The sequence below is a fragment of the Cavia porcellus genome, unplaced genomic scaffold (genome assembly GCF_034190915.1).
Source record: "Cavia porcellus strain 051 isolate PalLab524CR breed Dunkin Hartley unplaced genomic scaffold, mCavPor4.1 scaffold_9, whole genome shotgun sequence".
NCBI classification, from domain to species: domain Eukaryota; kingdom Metazoa; phylum Chordata; class Mammalia; order Rodentia; family Caviidae; genus Cavia; species Cavia porcellus.
This window is the reverse complement of record NW_026947492.1, coordinates 49,690,496-49,716,162: the sequence shown is the minus strand read 5'-3', so window position 1 is coordinate 49,716,162 and position 25,667 is coordinate 49,690,496. Positions and strand designations below refer to the sequence as shown.

General features: G+C 33.3%; 1 protein-coding gene across 23 annotated transcripts in view; it reads right to left on the bottom strand.

Moving 5' to 3' along the window:
- The window catches only part of Dlg2 (discs large MAGUK scaffold protein 2), a 1,893,126-nt gene that overhangs the window by 737,859 nt on the left and 1,129,600 nt on the right, over nt 1-25,667 (bottom strand). For 2 of the 23 annotated variants that reach the window (XM_063256345.1, XM_003468518.5), the window contains exon 1: nt 4,985-5,503. The exons of 18 other annotated variants lie outside the window; for them this stretch is intronic. In XM_063256345.1, coding sequence (XP_063112415.1) covers nt 4,985-5,293 — 309 coding nt within the window. In that variant the 5' untranslated portion in view covers nt 5,294-5,503. Of the gene's footprint in view, nt 1-4,984; nt 5,506-25,667 lie in introns of those variants that run through there. 3 more of the 23 variants (XM_063256356.1, XM_063256359.1, XM_023564602.2) reach the window with 3 other exon arrangements.

Genomic DNA, 25,667 nt, shown 5'->3' with positions numbered 1-25,667 from the left:
AGTAACTCGGGTACCAGGAGGAGTGTTGACTACGTGGCTTCAGGTCCGCCACAGGAATGCTTAGAACTTTAATTGTTTTTGCAACTTCTATTTTCCTTACTCATGGGTGGCTGGTGTTTCCCAGAAAATAAACACGTCTTATTTCCCATTTTAAAGGGACTTTCCTTCTTAAAAGAATCAATGTAGCCAGAGAGTTAAAATAAGCTGTTATATCTTTCTGACTGGTAGAGGCTGAGATTTCAGCCTAGGGCAATCCCACATCCTAGACTAAAATCTTCAGCACACAACTTACTGGGAACTGCTCTTCATGGAGCTGTTGCAAAAAGGTTGTGTGGGGAAATTCATAGAGCTTTTCTAAATACTCTAAATGCAATTTTTCTCATAGAATGATACTGGAAAGTCAGCATTTCCTTGCTTCTGAATATAAGCTTATGGAAATGTGACTTCATCAATACAATTCTAAAATATGTGATTGTGTATGTGTGTGCAAACAGATATAAATTTCTGAGAATACAAGGGCAAAATGTCACTCCAGCACCAGCATTATATTGTACTATGCCAAGAGTTTCTGGATAGTTGCCTAGCTTAACCTTCATGATTATAAGGAAACCATGAAAAATTCAATGAGCAAACTAGAAATTCTAATGAAAATACCAGTGACTAATTTGCAGAACAATAAGGTTTGTTTAGGTTAAAAAACATAATTTGTGGGGCTGGGGATTTAGCTCAGTGGAATAAGTGCCTGCCTTGCAAGCAGGCAGTTGTGAGTTCGATCTCCGGTACCGATAAAAAGGAAAAAGACAAAAATAAACCATAATTTGGATATGATCTATAATAAAAAATACTATTCACTGTTCCAAGTGCAATGGTCTGATCATTGTATAATGTTTTCAGTTCTTGTTACATATCCTTGCAAAATGACTTTCATTTTCCAAGTTTTTCACAGAAAATAAATGAGTCTTAGAGTCATTAACAGATGAAGTCACATAGAGCTAAAGAGTTCAAATTTAGGATTCTCTGTCAGGAACACACAAAACCTTTCAAAAGTGCTTTCCATTAATTAATAGGTGTCACTTGACAGAATCATGGGATATTAGTAGTGGAAGAGATTTAGGAGTTTAACTGGGAAAAGCTGGTAGTTTAACAGAAGTTGAGGCTCAGAAGTTTTCATGGACTATGAGGCCTAACACAATGAGAACAGCAGAACAGGAACTAAACTCCTGCAGTGACTCTGCTGCAGACTTAATGGAGACCCTGTCAAGACACACCCAACTCCGTGACCATCTCTCCTCCCTCCAGGCCCCAGTCTTGATGAGCTGCACTATACAGCTCAATATTCTGGGCAGAAAGAACTCTATGCAGTTCCAGATAAGCACAAAGACATGATATACTTTTTAAAATTTATATTTGTATTCACAAAGTTTACCTTGCTTTATCTATGTAATAAATGCATTCCCTTTATGGTTCTTCAAAATTCTAGGGACTTTAATTCAAATATTACCACTTGTAAGAAGCCTTCACTGATGTATCTCTGTTCTTTTCCTAGCCATTCCGGAGCAATGAGTCAAGTAATAGGTTAATAATAATCACTACTTATTTATTGTACACTTGTTATTCATTCATTCACTCCGCAAGTATTTATTGATATCCTTATATATGAAAACACTGTGATAAGTGCTTTGCATGTAATATCATACTCATTCCTCCAACCCTATGCAGTAGATACTATTTTATCTCAATCTTACAGTTATAAAATCTAGGCATTAAGTGATGTAATCATGTTTATAAAAAATATCTTGCCCTCTTACTCTTCTGTAGTCCTCTGTATCCTAAACATAAATTTACTATGCTATCTGCAGCATACCCTGGGAATTTATTTCACTGCCAAGTTAGGATTTACAATGATATAATTTGTGTATATAATGATATATTTCTAAGTATTATATACCACTTTAGGCTGTCAGCCGTATAGTGGTAGTGATGAACACTCTTTTGTTTATCATTATATAACTATAGGCTATGGAAGTTTGGCTCATAGTAGGCACTGAGTATATAGTAGTTGAAAAAACAAATGAATAAATGCCTGAATGATGTCTCTACTGCTCTGTGCTGACTTCCTAGATTAGTCTCATTGGAGGGAAATGCTACAAATGCAATGATGTGCATGTTTCTTCTCAAAGCCAACATTCATATCCTAGAAGAACTCACTTTTAGAACTCACTTCTCAACATAAGAATTTTCCATTTTCTTACCTACTACTATGGTTATATTAATTCTACAGATCTAAATAGAATGAAAACTTAAGAAGGGGCAAAAGCCATTTTTTTAGACCTGATGAAAAACAAATAATGACAGAGTTCTTTTAGTGCACTATACCTCAAATGACAGAAGCCTGGCAAAAGGCTTGGGAGGAACTCATATCATTACCAAAACCCTCTATCACAGAAGCTGGAAATCACACTGCTGATTTTTACATAATATAGCAAATATCTCTGAGGACAAAATCCCAGTTCCTAATGCTTAATACCCATTGGGCACATTCTGTACCTCATGTGGGTCCCTAGGCTTTTCTAAAACATGTACCAACTTTTCACTGCTTCACCAACGATTCTGGTACCATTAGCTGTCATCCTTGGTTTTGCAATATGTCACAGAATATCTTGAAATTAAGGGGGGTAAATATAACATGACAAAATTCTCATAAACAGATTTAGTTTTGATACACACAAGCATACAAATAGATACACGTTATCTCTTGTTTTGTGATAGTATACCCAGTTATACACTGCTTACATATTTCTGTATAAAACATAGATACATGCTATATGTGTATATGTATGAATACAAATAAATATATACATATATATCAGTTTTTTGAGCATCTACCAGAAGGTAAGTAAATATGCTTCATGGAAAAATATACGAAGAGACTGAAAAATTATTTGAAAGAACAATATTTTCTAGTGAGAAAATAGGAAAAATACAGAACTTTAATTTTATATGTATCAAGTATATGCATATATAAAAATATATACTCATGCACATGAAGTATGTTAAGATTTTGAAGTAGGTATTATGGAGTTATTTAAATACACTAAAACCTACGCACAGATATCAGCAAGCATATTGAAGTCATTCAATATAATATGCTTGAATGGAAATGAGTAAGAGACTCATCAGCCAATCATGGTAGCACTTTTATAGATCTGGGATGACAAAGTATAAAGTTCCAAATAAGAGTAAAACATCACAATATTGAAAACTCTAAACCATGATATCATTGCTCTGATGTTTGGGGGTCACTTTCTTGCCAATAATAAAATACATGTGAAAGAGAAAATGTACAGAAATGTATACGCAAAACAGTAAAGGGAAACAGGGTTATCTCATTTTATTGCCTTCTTACGTCTCACTGTATCTTTATCAGTACAGAGAATCTATTTAAATATTAGGAAGTAACTTTGTTAAAAATCAAGGTTGGGGAAAGTTTCCCTTAGTTGAAAATGTGTCATTATTTTTAATATGATTATTAAAATGTAATCTTATATATTTGGAATGGGAAATTATGACTTACAATATAAAAAGCGTTTTATATTTTGGAAGAAAGAATTATAACAATAAAACAAGTTTTTTTTAGCCTGCTTCAAAAAAAACCAACTTATGTACTTATTATTAGTCTTCCTATCCTATTATCCTATGTGAGTCTTGAGAATGTAGTATAATCAACACAAAAATATAAGATAAAAATTTTTAAGTGGAAATATTTGTTAATAAGCATACAGATTTTTCAAAGTTTTTACAACAATTTATTCAGTTTGGAATTCATATCAATTTTTAAAAATAACAGTATTTCTGAATGTCAAGTCTTTCCATTTAAAATTGAATTAATTTCTAAATCAAGATGCTGAGATGCTCTATACTTCTAAGCAAAATAATTTTATATCAGGGCATCAAAAGCCATATCCATGGTCCTGTATATGTAACTACATTTTGAAGAGCTGGTGAAATATGATATTCTTGGAAGTACTTTTTAAAAGCTATTACTAAAATTGAAATGTCCTCTACACCTCTCAGATCATAACATTTTATTCATAATCAATATCTCTTTCTCAATTATGCTGGAGCATTAAAATGAAGATTTTTTCTGCAAATGCAGCTCTTTTTGAATGTATATTTAAGAAGAGTCTTTGTTCTGTATTTATGACAATAACTATAAGAGGATTTTTACTTATATTTTATCGCAATCATAGGAAGCTGTTTTTAAGAATTTTAAAAATGAACTGATCTGATTTCTGGTAAAATGCTAGTAGTGTAGGAACAAAAATAAGTTAGGAATTAATTAAAGGAATGCATACATCTGCTTCATAAGTCCATTACAGGCCAGAATTACAAATTTTATTATAAATAACCTTAATGCTTTTCTATGAATAAATGAAATGTTTTGTCATTTTATTCTAAATGTAATCATCCTCTCATTCTCCATTATTTTTATCATTTATAAAAATTATTTAGTACAAACCAATTTTCTTTTTCATAACTGAAAAGTTATGTAGTAAACTCAGAACATACTTTAAATCATTCTTTACTATAGCTGAGTACATGTTCTTTTATCTTCAAAAAGATGGAAAAATGTTTGATCAAAACTTATTTTCTATATCTTAGAAAATAATAATTTAAAAAGTAGGCCAGACAGACTAGAAAAGTTAATGCTTAGAAGTAAAGAGCTTTTAAAGTCAATGCTGCAGAAAAGTAAAATCATCCGAGAACAAGATAAGTTGAATTTAGGAAAAATCACTTAAAGAAAATCAAGCAAAGCATCCCTAGAATTTGCCAGACCACCCAAAGGTATAAGCCCACAAACACATGTGCAAATGACAGGACTTTTTGCCTGACATTTTTCAGTCAGTCAGGAGGCTCAGCAAAGTTTCCAAACCACCCTGCCCTTACACAACTTTCTTACAAAAGTCACAAGAAAAAGGCTCACCTGTGCTGGGTTGAACCAACCATGTGGGCAGGCACAATGCTCCTCACAAGTTCCTTTGCCTTTGGAGCTCATCTTGTGGGGGCTTTTCCGCATACTGTCCCACAAGGTGACCAGCTTGGTCCTGTTTGAAGCTGGACCGCCAGGTCCTGAAGGGGGCATGGTCTGAGAACTGTACCCGAGTCCCTGAGGGTCCCTCTGCCAGCCACAGGCGCAGTGGGCCTCCCTGATCAGTGAGGGTGCATTCCTGCCGGCATCCATCCCATCGGACCCCCGGCTGCAGCTGTGTTGCTTGGTGAGGTATGCATTCATACTGCACTGATGCCTACTCTTGTCTTTGGTCAGTACTGTACAGAAATGCCTCCTCCCTCACACCCCCTTTTTGTTCTAGGCAGTTGTAAAAGTCTCTTTTCCCCGTGGATACCTCAGTATCTTTGACAGCTGCTATAAGCAGTGCATCGTGGGAGCAGTGGGAGCAGCGAGAGCAGCTCCGCACAGCATTATCTGCGGGCTGGTAGCTCTTTGTCAATAGATGACTCAACTCACAGAGCAACTTGACAGTATCCCTGCTCTAGGCAGAAGCAATCAATGCTCCACACAGCTGGGCTACAAGACTGTACACTGTGTTACAAACCCTTTTTGGATGCAGCCCCACAGTAAAGAGTACGCTTCATAATTTGGCATTCTGACTTTTTCTTCTCCTCCGTGATCCCAAGCAAAATAAAATCCCCAGGAAAAGGAACTTCCTGTCAAATTGGAAGGACCCCTCTTTCCAAAAATGATGCATCTAGGCTGGACTATAGCATAAGCAACTTTAAATTGTGGGAAAGTTAACCTGTAAAACAATGTTCAATATTTATAGGAATCACTAACTAAAGTGATAATCACCAAGACACAGACCAAATTAGATGACAACTAAATAAGGACATTAACATTAACTGTGAAATTATTAATTCATTTTGCAAAATTATCAAGCTCATGAGATTAGAGTCCTGTAATATTTGGCTTTAAATTGCAATTACATATTATAATCCAACTATAAATACAGTCTTTATGCATCAATAACTATTAATTTTTTCTTGTCCAGAATAAGGCTATTTTTGAGGTTCAAAACTGATGGGCTGACTTATTTTAAAACAGCATTTTCTCTTACCCCAAATTATTCTGAGGATTTCCTTTCAAATACTTTACCACAACAAATACATTGACCACAGTGAAAGTCTACATTTTAAGTTGAAACATGTATCCAACTTTGCCACACAGTATTTTAGTTTTCCAAGATAGAAGTTTCAAAATCTTACATAAAAAATGAGTGAAATCTATCCAGTTTAAAGAAATTGCCTTTCAAAGAGGATATGATTGTTTTAAAATTTAAGCATGCTTGCTGAGTCCATTCATAGTATTTTCAGTAAAGGAAAAACTAAGTATGAACATACTTAGAATTTTTATTCTTTTTTAAGATTTTAGGGATAGCTTTTGGGCCTTTATTATATTCCTTGTTTTATACTTTTATTTTCATTAGTATATATTTGCAGTAAATAATAATTGCATCCATCACAGGGAATTGGCAAGAATGATTTCATCTATCACAGGGAATTGGTAAAAATGCTACCTGGATACCCAAGTTTATGGCAGCACAACTCATAATAGCTAAATCTTGGAAGTGGTTTATATGTCTATCAACAAATGAATGGATAAAGAAAATGTGTTATTTATACATAATGCGATATCTATCTCTCTGCCATAAATGATAAATTAGATTCATTTGTAGGAAAATGGATTCACCTTGAGACTATAACTTTAAGTGAGTTTTTATTTAGTTTGAAATTCTCCCTATTGTTAAAATGTCTATCTTTATCCTAATGAAGTAATGTTGATCCGATTTGATTGAACAGCAAATTACCATACATACGGAAACAAAGATGTTATAATTCCATGGCAAATACTTTAGCTGCAGACAATCAGATGTCAAGAGAGCCACCTTCTCAGTCGGTCATACAGGTGAGAAGGCAGGGAAACCACATTGGGAAGACGCCTATTGCAGGGTCCAGGATCAACAGTGAACTCTAAATTCCAACACCAAATCATCCTGAATAAATCACTACTGGACTTAAAAATCCTAGAAGGAAGGAGAAAATCATGTCCTTATATTTGTATCTACAACAAAATGATTTCCCAAATCTCCACAGAAGCTGGTATAAGTACTCTCTGACTGCCAGAGAAGGCATTCAAGTCACCTCTTCTGAATGATAAGTGCTCACATATATAAGTTTAGGGGACAAGTCCTGATCTACACTGTGACCGGTCTTCTCCAAGTAGCTAAAATATGGCCCAGAACATTAGCACATATAGCAGGTTCTCTCTAATATATGGATAAGGATATACATACATACACACACACACATATATATATATATATATATATATATATATATATATATATACATATAGATATATAGATATATGATGAATGGATGGTTGTGATAATACTTAATAATGCTTCTTAATAAATTATTTCTTTGAGGTTAACTTGAGTATTGGTTTGAAGATAGTACTCTTAAGGAAACTTGTCCAAAAAGAAAGAAAGAAAGTAAAAGAAAATCAAAGAAGATTTGAACTAGTGGGCAAAAACAGTAATGTTATTAATGCCATTTACTTCTGAAAGAGGAACAAGAAGTTAGGAATCAATACCTAAAGAGTGAAACTGAGGTAAAAAGATTACATATTGGATTCAGTTGGAAGAAGTAAAGAAATCCCTCCCCCCACTCCTCCACTCATTCTGTCTTCTTTATTTTGCATCAAGAGGAGAGGTGATGCCTAAAAGACTTTTAGGTCAAATAAAGCTCTGGAAACTTCACACTTGTCTGGTGTCACCATGATGTACAGTTTAACACTTGGACTTGACATGATATGGCAATGCCATCACTTCCAAATGAGAGTGTCAGGAACTGATAAGTTTGAATCTCTCTAGTCATATCTAGCCATAGAGGTTTCTCTAGTTTTTTAGGCTGATATCATTGTCCAGAGGTTCTCTGGCATTTGTGGGGAACATATACCATATTCATACTTATTTGTCTCTCAAGTATAAGAATCAATAGGTGTATAAGTAAATCAATGTTCATCCATCACAATTTCATAATGCAACTTGCAGCAAGCCAAGGAAAATTTTTGCTTGGCACTACTTGAAATATAAATCTTTACAGGGACCTAAATCTGCTATGAATGGGTTGCTTGGAATGAGCTATTTCTTCCCATCACAAGAACCATAACATTTCTATTTTCTTAACTACATTGTGCAATTTTTGTAGAATAATATCTTATGGTGAATAACCAACATCATTTTTCCCAAAAGATATTTAAAATCATACAGATTTTCATTAAGCTTACTGAAAGACTACATAGAAGTTATGTATTCATAGTATTACCTGTAAAGTAATTTCAATCTTCCATCTTTCTCTTTCACAGAAAGAAGTATTTTGCTTTTGAAACAGAACATTTGGCTTTCTTAATATGAGAACAGACCTCTTAACAAATAAATACGAGCAAATAACCCTCTGTTAACCCTAAGACAGACTCACTGATTAACAATAACCCAATTTGATCAACTGTAATTGGACAATTGTAATGACTATGAGATGTCATAAAATTCTGGTAAAATGAGAATTAGCAATGTGCAAGTCCATATCTACTTATCATTTGTGATTTAACATGGGCATATGGTTCACAAGGCAATGTCTAGAGGAGATATATCATATTGAACTTTCTTTGACCTGAAACTGACTCCATAGAATAACGTTTTAAAGCAAAAGTTTAAAACTAATACCCTAGTTTGACTTGTTTAATAAAAATAAATAGCAAAGATGAACCACTAAATAAATTTTACTGCATGAAAACACTATGCAGGTTTTTCCAGATGAAATTTCCTTAAGCACTCTATACATATGAGAAGTAAAAATATTTTTTACTAAATAGAAATTTCTAAGTGCTGAATGGAAAGCAAAAATCCTTTAGCAGCCACAAGAAACATGTTAAATAATTACAGAATGTTATATGTATTACTTTTGATTTAATTTCCCCTGAATTGAAGAGAAAAAAAATCTAGATTTGTGATCTTAAGAAGTCAATATTTTCCTATACCTATTTGCCTGAAATTATCTCCAGATCCAACCATAATTATTCTGAAATTAGAGTTAATATTATTTGAATACTTTCAGATAATTTGATAGGAATAGAAAATGGTCCCAAATTCTCAATAATATATTTGGATTGGGATGATATAGAGAGACTGTATTGGAAGCAGTGATATAACTAAATAATAAAATACAGTAAGTCTCAGACTTAAGAACACTGAAATCATGAACTTTCACAGACAAAAACAGACTTCGTATTATGAACATACACAGATACTTCAGGCCATTGAACAAATTGCAGTAGTTCATGTGTCTGCCACCATTGTCATGGCTGTGTTGCTGTGTGCTTACTTTACAGACCAATAGTGTACACTAGTACACTACAGTCAGAGATTTATTGTATTTTTATGTGTTTTAAAGTTTGATATTTGTATTTGTGTCAAAGTTGTATAAGATTTGCTTTGTTGGATTTATAAACAAATCTGAGTTATGAATAAATGTTAGTAAGTTCTTAAAATGGAAATTGTTTGTAACTGCAGGGACTTGCTGTAGTTTTTAGGAAAAGTGATTTATTATTATTCTAATCCACATAGTGATGCTATTGTAAAGATCACAATACTAGTTATGTGAAGTATTTAGAGATTCTGAGAAAAAGACACTAGCAAAAAGGTAATAATCATTTAAAATTTGCATATTTTAGTAATTAGTGATGAACTATATTGCTGTAAGAAAATTGTTTTTCATGTTATGGATCAAATGGTCCCCCCAAAGCCTCATTCATTGAGATCAGAGATGCAGCTCTTGGGAGGTGACTAGATTATGAGTATGATACTCATCACTGGTTTAGTCCACTGGTGGATTAATAGCTGAATGTGATGTTGGCAGGCAAAGCCTGATAAAAGGAAGTGAGTCACTACATGCTTTGCCTCCTGCTTGCCACACCACAGACTGATTCTCCTTTGCCGTGCAGCCCTGCTTTGGACCCAGCTGACTGTGCACTGAAACCTATATGAACTGTGATCCAGAATAAACCTTTCCTTCTTTAACTTATATGTATTTGGTATTTTGTTCCAGCAAAAAGCAGTAACCAACACATTACCCTTCAAGACTAAACTAATACTGCTTCTACAAACTTTCCAGATTCCACTTAGTATATTGTCATATTCTACCATATTTGTGTAACTGTCTACACAAATATTTTTCACAACTGTTAATTTCTCTCAGTCTATAATGATCACTCTAGTCTAAACATTATTTGTTGAGTTCGTACAATAGTTTCTGTTTTATATTCTTACTAGTATATATTTGCCATACATAATAATTACAAACATCTTGATCATCATCTCTGGCATTCACAATGCTTGAATTCTCACATAGCTTTCAAAGTAATTCCTTAAGTGCAATTGTGATCAGGTAGTACCATACCTGTCAATTGTCAATAAAGTGTCTTGGGATTTTGATCTTCACAGTGAGCAGGACCTTTAAATCGGTTTTCATGGTCTTTAATTGTGTTCCAAGTAATCTAACCTCTGGTGCTTTCACCAGTCTTGCTCATGTTTTATCCCTTGCTGTAACCTCCAATCACACAAGCGTTGAATATTTCACATGGCCCTTCCTTCAGGCCATTGAACATTGAGCATGACTTTCGCCCACTCCATACTTCCACATAATTAATTCATACTCATTTTTCTGTAAGGTGCTTTAAGGGGAAATTTTGCAAGCCCATTTAAAATAAAAGACAATGTAATCTAAGAAGTAAATTAGGGTGACTGTGAAATACAGCTCCAAACAAAGGTTCTTAGATTTTGCTTTCAATCAGAATGCATTCAGATATTCTGAGTCGTTTCTGCCTTCCAGAACTCAAATGTTATCTCCTCAAGAAAACATCTCCTTGGCTTCCATTCCCTGATAGATTACATCATTCTCCTATGAAACACTTGTTTAGTTCCTGTGTTTCTCTATTGCTACACTTTTTTGTGCCCTTGTCCTCAAAACAGAAGTATCACCAATGAAGTGAAGAGAAGGTTATCATTTTTGTACCTGTATACTCTGAACTCAGGAGAAAGTGACTATTTAGTATTTATTGTATTAAATCCATCAAGAAAGAAGACTAAAGTATATTACTGTGCTTTCATCATTATAGGTACTTAAGATTGTATTCTACACATCAGTGTAAAATAAATTGATTTTTGAAAATAAAGCAACAATGTGCTCTTATGGTTAACACCTTCATAAAGCATTAGCATGGCTGAATGGTGAAAGTATATTCATTCATATTTTAAAGACATTTACTAATGGTCTTAGTGGTAAAATAAAAAAGGTGATGTTACTTTTAGCAAGATATTAATAAAAGCTGCAAAGCTGCACATTTTCCTCAACTGTTTTCAAGTGTGATGGAAAAAAAAAAAAAAAACAAACCAACCAAACAAACAAGCAAACAAAATAGGATAGTTCTTCTCAAAATCAAAAGCCAGTCAGTGGTAAATTACAGGTAAAATCCTCAAATCCAGCCAGCAAAATCATGTTTCATCTTAAGATGATAGAATCCAAAATTCATAGTATAAAAAGCATACGAGACAGAAGCAAGACATGGTGATACCTCTAACAGTATAAAGGTGAGTATGAGATAGTAGAAAAGTATCAGTACCAGTAAAGTCACAAAGTCAAACACTTAAACCATATTACTATACATAACATATATCTTTAATTTTTAACAAAATTTGGTGAAATTACTAAACATGAGATCTACCCTCTTACATATCTAAGTGCTGTATTACTGCTAAATATAAGCACAACGCTGTACAACAGATCTTTCAAACTTCACTCATTTAAATGGTTTAAATTCCATATCCATTAAACAATCACTGTTTAAATTCTTCTCTCCCAGATTCCGGGAATCAGCATTCTACTTTCTGATTCTCCACGTTTCACTGGTTTATGTGCTCCTTACGTGTGCAATCATGCACTATGTACTCCTTTCCAGCTTGGGTGTCTTTTATTTCTTTTTCTTGTCTAATTTACCTGGTTAGGACTTTAACTAGTACTGCATGTTGAACAGGATGAGTAATAATGAATTTCCTTATCTTACTTCTCATCTTAAAGAAAAATGTTGTTTTTCACCATAAAGTATGATGATAGCTTTGGGTTTTTCAAATATGCCCCTTATTAAGTGAGGCAGTTTTATTTTACTCCTAGATTGTTGTATTGTTATCATGAGGAAATGTCAGTTTTGTCAAATGCTTTTATTGTATATATTGAAATAATCATATGATTTTTCCTTTCTCAGGTAGTAGATGACATTGATTGAATTTATATGTGGATCACCCTTGCATCCAAGGAATAAATCCCATTTGGTCACAGAGTATGATCATTTTTATGTGCTATTGAATTTATATTACTAATATTTTGATGAAAAATGTTCTATCTATATTTATGAGGGGTATTAAGCAAATTTTTCTTTCTTTTTCTTGGTAATTTTGTTTTGTTTTGTTTTTTGTATCAAAAACTGTTGACTTCATAAAATGGGTTTCAAAGTGTTTCTTCTTCAGGTTGTGGAAGGGTTGAGAAAAACCTATATTAATTTGTCTTTAACTATTTGGTATAACTCATTCATGAAGTTAATCAGTTATGGAATTTGATTTGTTGGGAGGCACTCAATTATGAATTCAGTCTCTACTAGTTACAGTACTGCTATAATTTTCCATATCTTCATGATTTAGTCTTGGTAGGTTTTGTGTTTCTAAAAATTTGTCCATTTTATCAAACCTATTCAATTTGTTATTGTAGTTTATTCATTGTATTCTTATAACACTTTTTATTTCTCTATAATCAGTAGAAATATGTTCTCTTATTTTTACATTTTAATGCAGTATTCTCTTTTTTTGTTACTCCAATAAAGTTTTGCTAGTTTGATTTTTCTTTTTAATCCAGCTCAGGTTTATTGATTTTTCCCTATTCTTTTACTCTTTATTTTATTTATTTCTGATTTCGTCTTTCCTTCTGCTAACCTTAAATTTAATGTGTTCTACTTTTTCTCAATCTTAGAGGTATAATATCTTTCTCCTTTATAGCTTTCTCCTTTTTAATTACAGGTATTTATCACTATAAACTCTCAATACTGCTTTGATTGCATCCCATACATTTTGGTATGTCACGTTTTCTTTTCACTTATCTTGAGATATTTTCTATTTTTGTCTTTCTTCTCTGATGTGTTGATTATTCATGATTGTGCTCTTTAATATCCACTTACCTGTGAAGCTTCTAATTTTCCTTCTGCCATTAATTTGTTGTTTCATCCCATTGTGATTAGAAAATAAATTTAACAGATTTCACTCTTTTTAAATTTGGTAATTCTTTTTCCTGATCTAATATGTGACTTCTCTTGCAAATGTGCTGGTTCTTCTAGAGAATAATGTGTATTTGTCATTTGTTGAAGTGCTCTTCATGTTTTTGCTATGTCCAATTGTTCTACAGGGTTGTTCAAGCCCTCTGTGGTCTTATTGATCTTCTTTCTGAATCCTCTATGCATCACTGAAAATTTGGTATTAAAATTTCTTATTATTGTTATTAAGTAGTACTGTTGTCTAATTCACTGTTCATTTCTGTCAATGTTTGCTTCTGGTATTTGTGTGCTCTGATGTTATACAGTATTAGCCAATGAACATTGTATTATAATATTCTGTTCCTTTCTTCTGTGGCTACTATAACTGTGGCTACTATTCTTTCTTTTTGTTATGTACATATAATATATTTTTCTACTTTTAACTTTCAGCCTAGGTGCTCTACTGATAAATTTCTGACTCCGAAAAGTGCTGTCTTATAGACAAGTGAATCTTATAGACAGCATATGGTCAAATGTTCCATTTTAGATCCATTCAGCCACTCTGTGCTGTCTGATATTTTATTCTTAAAGTAATTATTGATATAGAAGAACTTACTATAGCCATTTTAATAGTTTTCTGTCCAGTAGCTTTCTGACCTTTTCTTTTCTTTACATTTCTTGATGTCTTCCTTTAATGTTTCACTGATTTTTGGTATTGACTTTTTTATTCAGATCTCATTTTCTTTTGGGTATTACAGATTGTGTATACATGGGCACTTATGTGTGGTTGCCATAGGGCTTATACAAAATATCATATAATAATCTATTTTAAGCTGATCACAATCTTACTTTAATTGCATGAAAACATAATCATGTACTCACTTCATAATAGTGTTTTGGTAAATGATAGAATGCTTGTATGACATTGGTCCATATGAATATATTGCTTAGGGATGTCATAGTCATATAGTTTATGTAAGTTCACTTTAAGATATTTTCATAATGATGAAATTGAATAAGGATAAGGTGTTTCAGGAAATATCTCTGTTATTAAGCAAAAACATGACTATACTGTTTCACACACTTCATGTTATTGATTTCACACAGTATATCTTTTTGTATTGAAACTATTAAACGACTTCAGTAGTAATAGAAAATTCCCCCACCTCCAGTCAGTATGCTTCAGTGTCTTAGTTTCCCAGGTAATAGTTTGTGTTCCAGTTTCAGTTGCTTCTGTCTCTTAGAAATAGCAGGTCACAGTGATGCACAGCTGGTCACTATCATGCACATTATGTAAACCAGTCCCCAATTGACAAGCCATCCTGCCTCTATACTTTCTGCTTGCTTATTCTATATAAGCCTGAGAAAACCAGAGATCATGGTCTGATATTCCGGGAATGATCCTGATCAGTGTCTTTGATGTAAATAAATCTGTCCCAAATCCTGGGTGTCATTTCAGTGTTTCTGCTTGCCATCGCTGGTGCTCTTCTGATACCTTTCTGGTTGTCAAGGAAGTATGGGAGAGTGTGGGCCTGAGAAGGGCACAGGCACATACTTTCTTCTGTGCTGAGTCTCATGAGGGAAACATTCATGAATAACGAGGCATGTAAAATTAACATTACAGCCTTGAATCATGAATAAAAAAGAAAAGGAAACAAAAAAGAGCAGGAAAGAGAAGGAGAGAAGGATAGAGTGGGGGAAAAGTGAGAAAGAGAGACAGAGGGAGGGAGGGAGGGGAGAGAGAGAGAGAGAGAGAGAGAGAGAGAGAGAGAGAGAGAATGAGGGCATTAGGAAGAAGGTCCTGAGTTCGATTTCCAGTTCAAAACAAAAAGATAATTAAAACTTATGGTCAGGTTGAATGCACAGACTCCAAATGGAACAAATGTAAGTGGACAGAGCTTTCAATAAAGGACAGTTTTACACATTACACTGAAATTCCCCCTTTGTGATGGCTGATACATTATGTCAACTTGAGAAGTCTAGAAGCTTACCATAGCAATTCAGTAGTTTTACATCCTTGGATATAGAGAAAATTCCCTTACCATCCTAGGATGTGGTTCATTGAATCAATTTGAGAAGCTTAGTTTAACTAAATGACTCAGCAGAGGGCCAGGATCCTCACTCTGTAAATTATCCTGAGCCTGTGTAACAGGAGAGCAAAGAGATGATGTGAATGCTACATCTGCCCAAGAGCAGATAGCCTGCTTACAATATAAGGGAAGAAAAGACACTTGTTGTCCTCCACCCATTTTGCTCTTGTTACTTTTGCTGTCTTCCACCCACCTTGAACTTCTGCTCCTATGCAATGCCATCCTGACTTAAAGTTAGGTGATTATGAACTGAAACTTCTACACACTGTGAGCTAAATAAACCTTTTTTTCATTAACTTTGGGTGTTGGGTATTTCATTTAGCACAAAGAGAAAAATAACCAAGACACCCTTAAAACAGAATTCCTGTATTTTGAAAGCATTCAACCCAGAATTAGAGAAGAAACTTCAAGCTGGAATCAGTCTTATTTGGATCTAAATTTTACAAAGTCTTAGTTTCCTGATGTATTATTTGTAATGGATATTTTTAAAATTTACCAAAAGTTTATAAAATGTTTTAACTTAAAAATAAACCAGATTTTGACTTGTCAGAAGAAATTCATCTATGGACTGGCCTAAAGGCAGAAGTATAGATTAATAGAAATGGCAAACCCTCTTCCAGCCAAATAGACTCTTGTCCTTGGGGCCTTGACATTTTAATAAAGATTTTCCTAATTGGCTTTGCTTTGGCCAGTACATTTCAAACTCACATTTAATTAATCACCTTCTCCTCTGTGATTTCACATTATTTTGCTTTAGCACTTATTCATTTAATTTAGTATGGATTTACAGAGGGCTTATTTTGTATGAGGAACTATGCTAGGGATAAAGATCTGAAGTGTACATAAGATAAAATTTTACTTTTTTAGGGTAGAAGGTCTTTGAATAAGCAAGTATGCTGAATAATGAAGTGGAAATGCATGCAATCTGTGGTATCTCCAGTGCTATTGAATTTTCCCCGTAAGGTGAGTTTTATAATCACATGTGAGCATTTGTCTTCCCTATTACTTAAGAACAAGGATCATTCTTTACTCATAAACTCACACCCTTCTTCCCATGGTCCTATAGTTGTATTTTCTCAGTAAAACTTGTTGTATTGAACTTTGAAAATATGGGACTTGGTTTTAGGAAACATTTCAGTGCTTCCGCTAAGTAGCTATGTCAAGTTGGACAAGCCACGAAGTTTTAATTACCACATTTGTAAAATGAGTAGAGCAGATGAAAAAATCTATGAGATCACACTCAGTTCTTACAAAAACAGACATAGTTGACAGGGTGCCCTATCAATATTTGTGTGCTTAATCCTAGTTGTCTACATTTTCTAATTGACTATAGACACATATATTTAATTTATCAAAGTAGTTATAGAGTATGGCATAGTGACTTTTTGGCTTACTTGATCAGTTGCACATTCTTTCCTTAAGAGTTTGCCCCTTCCCAAAAAAAGGAATATAATTTGGTAATGAAAAAACTCGTCTCTCAAGCCACTCTTTCATCTATTCCCACCTTCACAACTCATTCAAAGCCAGGAGCAAGTCCATCCCTAACAACGCTTGATTGTGGATATTTAAAGGCTGAACATATTTTCATTACTGCACAGATACTTGGAATCTGATAAAACTTCCTTTTGCTCTGAACACATTTCCTGTACTTTTTCATACTGCATAAAAGTTTATAGAACATGCATGTACTTCTTTCCTTCTGTTCTTAATATATTAGTCACAAACTCTAGAGTCAGACTTCTGAGTTTATATCGTAAGTCTGACAATTATTTGTTGTGATTTGGGCAAGTTATTTAAACTCTCTTCGCTTCAGTTTTTTTTCCATATATAAAATACAATAGTTTCTAACATAGAGGATTAAAACAAGAATAATATGAGATAAATTTTTGCAAAGTACAAAGACTGCTAGGCATATAATAATGCTCAATAAAATAATCATCTATCTATCTATCTAGCTAGCTCATTCTCTGCATTTTCAATTATAAATTCCAATGAATTGACATTTAAAGATTTTATAGTATCCATGTAAAAATATTCAATGAAAGTCAGTTGATTTCAACTGAATGTCAGAATTTCATATTAATCCTAAATTTATCTTTCAAACTCTTGATCTGAGGAAAGTGTTCTGCCCTAGGTCCAATTGCTAAATAACATTACTACCATAAATGACATGTACTAATCTACATATTGGGTACTTTACAATATATCTCAACCATACTGATTTCATTAGTTCCTAATATTTCATGAATATTAAGATGCCTGTTTAATAAAGAAACAGAGTCAGAGTGATTCTATAATCTTCCCATGGTGACGGTAAGGAGTGGAACCCAGAGTAAAGCGAAGGTTGATAAAATTGGAGCCATGTTATGAAAACCTGTGCAAAATATCTCATTTTAAAGTAAGCCATTATTTGTTGAAAATATTGTTATTTCCGTGAGGTCTACTAATTCTTAAAATAATCTTGTATGTTAGGTAGCACAGGCCATGAATTAACATATCTAAGGTCAGAGAGATGGTTACATTGTTGGAACCAGAATTCAAAGCTCATTATTCATTTCAGAATCTGACCAGGGTCCCATCTTGTTTTCCTACAGAGATGACTTCCTTTCAAGGAATGAATATGTGACATTGCATCACAAAATAGGTAAAATATGAAGTGCATTTCATAAATCTAGAATTTAAGACGTTAATTTTGATGTCAGTATAAAACTTGCATTTACCTTCTCTGTTCCTACTTGCAGATCCTAAGAAAAGAATTAATCAGAATTTTGGGAGGTCTGATGAAAATGGTTTGCTAGGTTTTTGCCTCAATTATATTTTCTTATATGTTTGCATTTTCTTATAGTCACAAGAAAAAGGTTTGATTTTGCCACTCCTTCTAGATGTACAAGAGCTTCAATCATAGGAGTTTCAGTTTCCATTTACTGATCACCTACTTATTATTAAGGTGACAAGAAACTTACAGACTTGTAGATAATTCTGGAAAGCAGATGTTACTATTCCTATTTATAGATGAAGAAAATGAAGCTCAAAGAATTTGAATGATGCTCAAGGTCCTGAAGCTACTAAATAACAAAGCTATGATTCAACACCAATTTGTCCGATTTCAAATCTAGATACTTCCCACTTTAGTACACGCCACCTTTCTTTATTAAAAAAAAATTAATGAGTTATCTATCTTCCCTAAGCAGATATAAATCTTTTAAATGTTAATCTCTGAGCCAAAATATGGGGGATTTCTCAAAAAGCCTTAAAGTTATATAAAGCCCATGTTGATGAAAATCCAAGCAAAAATGATTTATCAACTGCTTTGGGGTGGAAATTTTTGTCACCTAACAGTGAGTACTCATTTAGGCCCACTGGGTAAATGAAATTCAGTATTGTACATCCAGGTGCAAAATATTCACTGTGCAACACTTCAAAGAAATCTTCTTTATTCTTGACCTCACCCAAAGAGCACAAAGCAATCATGAATTATGAATTGCCTGTGTTTCAATATCTCAGGACTGGGATAGGTACTAAGGCACTCCAGCTGGGGCTCAAGCACCAACACTGAACACACAGTAAGGAGTATTTCCCTGGTGTGAGCTTATTAGTATATAACTAATAATAAAATATTTTTTGTAGAAGATCATTCATTTCATTTTATCCATGGTATAATTTGTGAAGTTAAAATTATACTTTAATGCTTACATAATTTTCTAACATAATTAGGTACCACTAAAGTACAAAATCAATTCTCTGACATCTTTCCATCCTTATGTCATTTTCCCTTAGGTAGGGAATGTCTATAAAGTCTGGAGGGTCATTGGGAAGTTGATTGCCCACTTGCCTCCACTCTACTAGGTAGTCTATTTCAATTAGGCAGGCATCATGTCAGAAACAGCATCTAATTCCACCTGCAGCAAGTTACCAGTGAAACTAAAGAAGACTTTGATACAAATGTTTATATTCCACTCCACTGATACGGCTATTGCTCATGACAGGTCTTCATTTCAGGTGGAAAAGAAAACGAATTAATAGCAGTAAAACAAATCTCTCTGGGATGGAGCATTCAACATTAAGTTTTCCTTTCAGAGTTTCATTGTAAACTCTTGAAGAAAACTACTAGAAAACGGATGAGCAGATAAGTAGGCAAATTTACTCCTGAATGTTCTTTACAGGTAATACTTGTATTCCTGTTCACTTTTAACATATCTTCCTGGCTTTCTCTCTCCACTATTTTTTGGCTGTGCACATGCAAAGTCCCTGTTACTGTACATAGAACCCTACTAGGATAAATGGAAAGGACTGATACTCTTTATTGCCTTGATATAAGGAAAAGTAAAAAAAAAAAAGTTTTTTTTTTAAATGGAATTTTGCTGTTAAACATCTGCATTTCACAGTGAAAAAATAATTGCTTTTGCCTTAAATTAGGCACTGATTAAAATATGTGCTATTATAATCCAGGATTGTGTCAAACTTGGGATTTAGTCTATGATGGCCTTGATGTTCAGTGGACAGTTTCTTTTTTGTGCCATTGCTGATCTCTGCTGTCTCCTTCTATGGCATAGAAAAGAGTTGGTCCCTTTTCCAAAATGATATAAAGCAATCACTTCTAGTTCCTAATAACTTTGGCAGTGGCCATCCACATTTAAGTTACAGAAAAGCAAAAGGTTTTTGACAGTTTTCTCACAGTCAAATGTCTTAGTTGAAAAGAAGAAACCCACACCAGAGCAACAATCATTATAAAATAGCTTTGCTACCAAATGACAAATAACCATGGTGATGATATCAAAATTATCTTAACCTTGAAATCTATAATGTTTAGTTTTACATTTCAATTCACTCAGTTAGTTCTGTGACTCTAAATTCTTAGGATCTTTAATCCTCAGAGTATCACACATACTGGTAGTTAATTTATTTTAAGGATATGCAGTCTGAGACAAGTTCTGACGATACTGTCACAAATATAGTGACACTCTAAAGAAAAATACAAGGTTTCAGATGACTGAAAGTGTTATGTATGCAAGCATATCTGTATTTGGCATGGGCCAGAGACAGGGCGTATCTACTACTAAACTACAAGATATGCCAAAGCTAGAACATTTCCACATACCCTACTAAATCTGGGTATATCCTTAAAATCCCTAATATTAAATACTGACTAGAACAACAGACTCTGATATCTTTTCTAACTCAATGTTTAAAATGTAAATTATTCTATCAACCTTTATTTTTTAAACTTTTATTATTAGTCCATTCATGCAGTACATAATGATTACATTCCTTGTGGTTGGTACATGTGAATAAAACATTAAAATTCTTTTTGTCATCTTTCCTGTGGCTCAATCTCTTGTTCTTATTCCTTTTTTGAAAGACCTAGTCCCTATTTATCATTATCTACCTTGTATTTTTTTTTCATTTATATTTTTGGTTTCTCATATAAGTGAAACCATGCCATATTAGTCTGTATATCTTACATTTCATTGTCCTGTAGTCACACACACAGTTAGATAAAAACAAAGTAAGTCTTTTTTGTTAAAATTCTGAAATGCTTATTTTTTTATGTGAATAATACTCACACGTGTACAAAGATACACATTTGAACTTCTCAAGTATAGCCTACATTAGTGACCCTGCAAGTAATAGAAGCTTGAGGGGGATACTTTTGTTCACTTTACTAATTTTTCTTATAAACCAATTGGTATTAATATTCACTAGAAGATAAAAAAAGGTGTTTGTTTATTTATTAGAGACAGGAGATGTGTGTCATAGGTTTCTGAGGAAACCCATTAGATTTCATACATATGTCACTTGCCACTTTCAATTCTCACAGGGGATACATTATTGAAATAACTAAATTTTTTTTGCAATCTCAGAGGAAACAATTTAGAGTGAATCATTATACCCTTTCAACAAATACTGACTGCATATCTAATAAAAATTCACTGTTTGCCTAATATTTAAGTAACAGCATTGTATCATTCCTGCTATGGTATGGGTTTAAGACTAATAGAGAAGACCTTCAACTAAAAACCACAGAGAAACTAACTTAATCACAACTTTGAAAGGACCAATGAGGAGAAGTTTAGAGGCAATGACAGAATATAGTAAGAGTGGTTTAGGGAGGTCTCCTCTGAGAAATGGTATTTCAACTGAGAAACATGGTATATATAGAAGTAACATTTGTTCCCCTCTGGACCAATGTGGAAAATAAAATATGAATGTGTTAAATTAATTTTCTATCTGAAAAGTCTACTGATCCATGTGAAAAGCATTCCAAGGCTCAAAGAACTAAAATTTATAGCCCTAAAATGTATTTCCTTATTATTTAAAAATTTGCTCCATCTATAGACATGTCAAATTCTTATAATTTAAGTAACCTTCTTTACCAGTAGAAAAAAGAAAGAATAAAGTGAGAATTTAGTTAAAACAGCAAGAAAGAGGAAGGAAGAGACAGGGAGGAAGAAATTTTAAAATACAGTAAAAAATAACACAATTTAGACCATCTCTGGCACTATTGGCAACATTGTTTGGATAGAATAATCTAAAAACAAAAACAAATAAAACTTTATGATTTTGATAAGAATATGGCTCAAATAGGAATTATATATATTTGTTGGTCAAGTAGGTTGATAGCATGGACTGATCTCTGAAGAATTCTGTCCCAATCATCCAAGCTGAGATTACCTTTCTAAGGCATATAGGTATGCAAAGGCTTTGGGATTTCCAGAAAATTCAAACAATTTAAACCTGGAGTTTTCTATCTTCTAACTCCCTATATTATTAATAATATGATTTATTACTCAGCAGAGGGGAAGTAGATCTGAATTCCAGCTTCAACTATTTCAGCTGTGCTGTCTCAGGCAAATCACTTGACCATTTTCAGTCTCTGATCTCAGGCACTATATGAAGATGATGATGCTTCCTCCTAGGGTTGTTGAGAGGTTTAATGGGGTGGTATTTGTAGTGGACTTAACTTTGTACCTACCTAGCACATTGTAAGAGCTCAAATTATAAGGTGATGGTACTGATTTGATGATGATGATGACAACTATGAAGATGACTATTGCAGTGGTAGTATTGTACTAAAACATTAAATAATCCTAAACCCTGAAAAGACTACTACATACAGAAATATAATTTAATGTAATTTTTATTCTTTTAATTAATGTCACATCACTCATGTAGCTGTTAAAATCGCTTCCTTTTAGGTTTTTCTCACTGCAAAATTTGAGGTTTGTTTAACAATGGGATCTTTTCTCATTTGGCAGAGGCACCACTTTGCTAGCTCTCTGACACACTCTTCATTTTACTCCTGGATAATTTAACATCGCTCCACCTGTTGATCAGGAGACTTTAAAAATTAAAGTAATAAAAAGTAACTTCCTGAGTAAATGTTACTACTACTGGAAGAGAGCTGTTCCAACCTCCTAACAGAGACTTCAGGACATTTCCTAGCTCTGTTTCTCCCTACTCCCTAGTTTACTACTGCAAGTCCAATGTCTTTTGTGTTTGAATGAATTCTGTTCCTCTCAATTGTTTTTAGCCCTCATTCAGTGCCATGTCTATTTATGCCACAAAGACAGTTTATGTCAAGACACCAATGACTCAGAAAGTTTGTTCCAGTACTTTCAACTTGCATACCCAGAGACCAGTGAGGCCCCTCCCTGTTAGGCACGTGAATCGACTTCCTTTCCTGGCTTCTGGGTTTTGAACAATTTTCTTTGCTCCTATAAAGTGATTGTCTTTGGTGTGACACAATCTCTAGAACTAAGCCACAGCTGAGAAGTCACATTAAATGACCAACATAGATTACTTGGAGTTACATCCATGAAAACAGCCAGCCTTACCATCTGGAAGCAGGCCTATTGCTATACAGTTCTTCTGAGTTGAAGAGAAGCATAGCAGGCATGACTCCAGTAAGGTCAGAGAAAAAACGTGAAACATGGTAAATTTTCTGACTAAAGGTATATCTATGAACTCAATATTCTTGCCTTTAACTGCCTCATATTTCTCTATTTTCAACACAATCCTAGAGAACATCTTTCTGTTTACCTTGCTTTCTTTTTATACACATATCACCCATACACACACACATACACACACACACACACACACACACACACACACACACACACACACACATATATATATATATATATATATATATATACATATATGAATGCATACATATCTTTATATACTGTTGTACTGTGAGGTCCATAGAAAGTTGGTTCCAGGACCCCTAAAGATATTAAAATCTGTAGATGTCCAAGCCCATTGTCTAAAACGGTGTAATACATACATGTAACCTATACACATCTTCCTACATTATATAAATCATCTCTAGGTTATGGATTATAAGTAATAAAATGAAGTTCTTAATAAGTCATTGATAGACCATATTATTTAGGAATAATGACAAGAAAATAAAGGCTGTACATGTTCAATACAGAGGCTTTTTTAATGTTGTCTGTGTTTGGCTTAGTTCATGGGTATGAATTCACAAATATGGGGGAATGACTGCATAAATAACTATACAGCTATATATTGTTTATAAAACTTGCAATTACTGTGGTCTTGACAGAAATAAATTTGTGGAGTTTTCACTACAATTAAAATGATTGCATCTGAGATTCTGCATTAGGGTAAATTTACTTCACTTTTTTGTTGTAATTTTTATTAGTATATGTTCATAGCATATAATAATTATATTTGGGTAATTGGTACAGGTATGCCTTATCCTATGTTTTAAAACATGAATAAAACATTTTCAATGCAAATATGGGCTGTTTCATTGAACTCTATAAGCATAAGATTTTTAACATACAAAATTAAGCTAATAGTAGTATCTACCCCATATAAATGTACTGAGATAATATATGTAGGGCACCAAAGTAGGGCACTTATCACAACTGATAGGAAGTAAATCTACGATCCAAACCTATTATATCCAACTCTTATAGAGTCTATGGGTTTACCTCAATATAGTAACTCTCATTACTTTTACTGTTGTAATCATTCCATTCACTGAAGAAAACTTATAATATTAAAAAAGTGAAAAATTATCTATAGTTTCATTCTTACAGATAGAAACTTTGAATACTTTAGTATTTTTCCTAAACTATATATATATATATATATATATATATATATATATACAAAGGGTAGTATCCTATTGTGCTTCCTGTTTTCAAATATACTTTTTACATTTCATGTATAACAAATATGTTTCCACAACAAAAAATACCATAGTAGGATTTGTAGATTAAAAAAATAAAAACTTTGCTATACTACAAAGCAATAGTGATAATAGCAGCATAGTACTGGAACAAAAACTGATACATGGATCAATGAAACAGACTAGAAGATACAGAATCATCCCAAGACATATTCAGCTACTTGATCTTTGACAAAGGAGCCAAAAGCATGTATTAGGGAAAAGAAAATCTATTCACACTGGGTTGGGAAACCTGGATGCTGCAGAAGACAGAAAATGGACCATATCTTTCACCATGAACTAAATTAAAATCAAAACAGATTGATATTTTAAATATTAAAATAGAAACATTAAACCTACTAGAAGTTGAAATAGATAAAACACTTGAAGCCACAGATATAGGAAAAAATTTTTGAACAGAAACACAATTGCACAAGAATCAATGAAAGGATTATATCAAACTAAAAAACTTCTGTAAAACAAAAAAATCAATTAATAAGTGAAGAGATAACATATACAGAATGGGCAAAATCTTGCCAGCTATTTCTATGACAGAGGACTATATTGAGAATATGTTAAAAGCTTAAAAAGAAATTATCTCACCCAAAATTAAAGACTCAGTCAAAAATGGGCAATTGGAATAACCAGGCATTTCATAGAGGAAGAGGTATAAGGAAGCAACAAATATATGAAAAAAAAATGTTCTATATCTCTGGCCATTAGAGAGACGAAAAGTAAAATAATGCTAAAATTCCATCTTATACCAGAAAGAATGGCTATCATCAGGAAACTAAAAAAAAAAAAAATCCTGGTGAGTCCGTGATTTAAAAAAAGAACCCTCTTACATTGTTGGTGCAAGCTAGTACAACCATTATGGACATGAGTATGGAAATTGTTTGGAGAATTAAAATTAGAAATTCTATATAACCCAGATATCTTC